Here is a 1,254-nt window from a genome sequence, read left to right on the forward strand (position 1 = left end):
AATCAACCCAAACACGACTTGTGATACAAAATTTTTTAAAAATCACAACACGAACACGACACGACCACTTTAAATATGTTATTTCTCTCATTTCTCCCAGCAAAAAATGGGAAAAAATTCCTAATTTTCTCGCTAGACAATGGGCCGAAGTTAGGTTAAGGCCCATCTGTTATATTAGTAAAAGACAAACAATGCCCAGCCCATAATCAATTCACCCTTTCCTCCTAATCCTATATATGACTCTGAAACCCTAGACATATTTTTCTTCGCCGTAGCCCCAATTCACACAACCAGAGCTTCATCTCCAGAGAAAAATGACGACGCGATTCAAGAAGAACCGGAAGAAGAGGGGCCACGTGAGCGCCGGGCACGGCCGGATCGGGAAGCACCGGAAGCACCCCGGCGGTCGGGGAAACGCCGGAGGAATGCACCACCACCGGATCCTGTTCGACAAGTACCACCCGGGGTACTTCGGGAAGGTCGGCATGAGGTACTTCCACAAGCTCCGGAACAAGTTCTACTGCCCCATCGTCAACATCGACAAGCTCTGGTCCATGGTTCCCCAGGACGTCAAGGACAAGGCCTCCAAGGACAATGTCCCCCTCATCGACGTCACCCAGTTCGGCTACTTTAAGGTTTTGGGGAAGGGCGTCTTGCCGGAGAACCAGCCGGTCGTCGTCAAGGCCAAGCTCGTCTCCAAGATCGCCGAGAAGAAGATCAAGGAGGCTGGCGGGGCTGTTGTTCTCACGGCTTAGGTTTTTTATTTTTCTTTTTATTTCTGATCGAGAAATGGTGTTTGTTTGTTTGTTTTTCTTACTTTTGGTTTTTGTTATGAGTTAGTTTAGTTTTTTATTTTGTTGCGCATTTGGAATTGGACCGGTTATTGGTAATTACCCAATGGGAAATGCTATTACAGATTTTGATAGAATTTATGGATTACGTTAGTTAGTGATATGCTCTGTGTTAGATTTGAATAATATGAAATGTGCTTTAATTTTTGGTATACAGCGCCTCTCATTTGCGGATTCAAATTATTTTTAATTTGAAGTAGGATATGACATGGGTTAGATGTGATATTTTTTTAAAAGTTTTTAATTATAAAAATTAAAAATTAAAAATTTAAATCAGTGAAATGAATAAAGTTTAATTTATCTGATTTGTTTGAAAAGTTAATTGGAATTAGCATATAGTGAAATCTTAAGGTTCGTTTAGTTCGCTGATTTGAGTTTTTAATTCGAGTTGAGATGCGATTTT

At 41.1% G+C, this 1,254-nt stretch overlaps 1 protein-coding gene across 1 annotated transcript; it reads left to right on the top strand.

The window, feature by feature from the left end:
- Positions 1–255: 255 nt before the first annotated feature.
- Positions 256–928, top strand: LOC21383734 (60S ribosomal protein L27a-3). The gene has a single exon (XM_010114805.2). The coding sequence runs from the start codon at positions 315–317 to the stop codon at positions 753–755; it is 441 nt and encodes a 146-aa protein (XP_010113107.1). The 5' UTR covers positions 256–314; the 3' UTR covers positions 756–928.
- The last annotated feature ends 326 nt before the right edge of the window (positions 929–1,254 follow it).

The sequence above is a fragment of the Morus notabilis genome, unplaced genomic scaffold (assembly GCF_000414095.1).
Source record: "Morus notabilis unplaced genomic scaffold, ASM41409v2 C11394302, whole genome shotgun sequence".
Taxonomy (NCBI): Eukaryota; Viridiplantae; Streptophyta; class Magnoliopsida; order Rosales; family Moraceae; genus Morus; species Morus notabilis.